The sequence below is a fragment of the Echinococcus granulosus genome (assembly GCF_000524195.1).
Source record: "Echinococcus granulosus chromosome Unknown EG_S00186, whole genome shotgun sequence".
Taxonomy (NCBI): Eukaryota; Metazoa; Platyhelminthes; class Cestoda; order Cyclophyllidea; family Taeniidae; genus Echinococcus; species Echinococcus granulosus.
This window is the reverse complement of record NW_020170566.1, coordinates 25509-27139: the sequence shown is the minus strand read 5'-3', so window position 1 is coordinate 27139 and position 1631 is coordinate 25509. Positions and strand designations below refer to the sequence as shown.

At 47.3% G+C, this 1631-nt stretch overlaps 1 protein-coding gene across 1 annotated transcript in view; it reads right to left on the bottom strand. All coding sequences in view use genetic code 11, as the record gives it.

Annotated features, from left to right (window-relative positions):
• Positions 1–1631, bottom strand: part of EGR_10048 (hypothetical protein) — a gene marked incomplete at both ends in the record, with an annotated part of 6860 nt that overhangs the window by 1847 nt on the left and 3382 nt on the right. Inside the window, one exon of the mRNA XM_024499297.1 lies at positions 591–833. Coding sequence (XP_024346277.1) covers positions 591–833 — 243 coding nt within the window. The remainder of the gene's footprint in view (positions 1–590; positions 834–1631) is intronic.

The following is a 1631-nucleotide window of genomic DNA, read 5'->3' as shown; positions in this document are numbered from 1 at the left end:
AGTGTAATTTTGGAGCACCGAATACATCAGTTCCACGTAGCACAAGTGGAATGCTGCTGCGCAAATTGTAGTAGCATCTGCTCCAGTGTTCCTCAACACACGTGGTTATTAGCGGCACTTGGGAGTGGAGGAAGAGAATACAGAGAATGGTGCTGGAAGACGAGGATAGCAGTGTGACTTCAGTGCCGAGGCGACTGGTGAATGTCACACTGTGCTTTTGTTCGTTGCAGTTTGTCGACAAGCCGGAGCGTTTCCTGTGCAAATTGTGGATTACTACGAAGGTGATTGTGCTACACATTGTGGTTGACATGCTGAGTTGAGAGGAGAGATGTGTGGTAGTGAGTGAGACAATGAATTGAACTGGAGTTGCTTGTGCCTTGTAGATGACTGGTCAGTTGGAGAGGAAGAAGACACAGGTAGGCGCACAATTGAGATGCTCGGATACATACATTACATAGGTGTGTGTGTGTGTTTGTAGGTGAATGGAAACTGAGTGTGCGAGAAGGGAAGGCGGTGGAGGAAGAGACGGAGTCGAGGTGAATGTGGGTGGGGGTAAGGGTGAGACTGTGAAGGTGAAGGCAAACAATAACCGGGATGAAAATAAGGAGGAGGAGGAGAAGAAGAAGGAGAAGGGGAAGAAGAAGAAGAAGAAGAAGAAGAAGAAGAGGAGGAGGAGGAGGAGCAGGAGGACGAGACGGAGATGATGGTTGAGTTGGAGGAAAAGAAGAATGTAGGTGAGAACAAGAAGAAGAATGGAGAGGGTTCGGAGAATGTGGACGTGGCGAAGGAGGTAAAGGTGGAATTGAAGGCGAGGGCGGAGGTGGAGGCGGAAGCTGAAGAAAGGAAGATGAAGGTGCGAAAAGAGGGCTAGGGTAGTTGAGGTCCATTCAAGCTCGTGTGAAGAGCCACCTCCGTCTATTCCGAATCCGTACTTGTGTTTCAAAGGTGACTGAAGCGTTATGATGGAATTTACATTTAACAACATATTGTGAGGGGCATTCCAAATATGTGTAGCATCGTCTTGCAAGTAGTTTTGCTTTTGAAACAACTCGCCTAGCAGAGACAGCCATCCGCAGGCAATAGAACTGGAGCACCCACGCAAGAAATTCGTCGGCCCCCTATTAATGCAGGGGTTTGCAACGCTAGTGAATTCACAGTGAAGCACGGTGGAGAATAGAGAGGCAGTTAAGGCAAATAATTCCTTCCATGCAGTAAGTAAAACTGGAGAAGACGAAACGAAGCGGCTGGGGGCCGTTGATGATGAACTGGTTGGCGGAAATGACGACAATGCGCAGAAGTGCGAGAAGTATCAGAAAGCATTGAAACGCGTAGTTCAGCATGTCTGGCAGTTGGGCGTGTAAATCACTTCCTCGCATCACCTGACACGTCTGTGAAAATCAATCGGTCGCACGTGTTACGTGGTGTCTCGTGTTGCCGTGTGGTGTCAACTCCGAACAACGTTTCTTGTCGATGGTTTCGTGGAAGTGGAAGGAGAATTTTATCTTTATGGATGGAAATGGAAGAATCCAAATGCTTTCATGTCATTTGTACAGGACTTTTCTTATTTAAATCAGAGTTCTCACCTAATTTGAGGTGGAGCGAATGCCTATGATCAGGATTTACTTCTTATA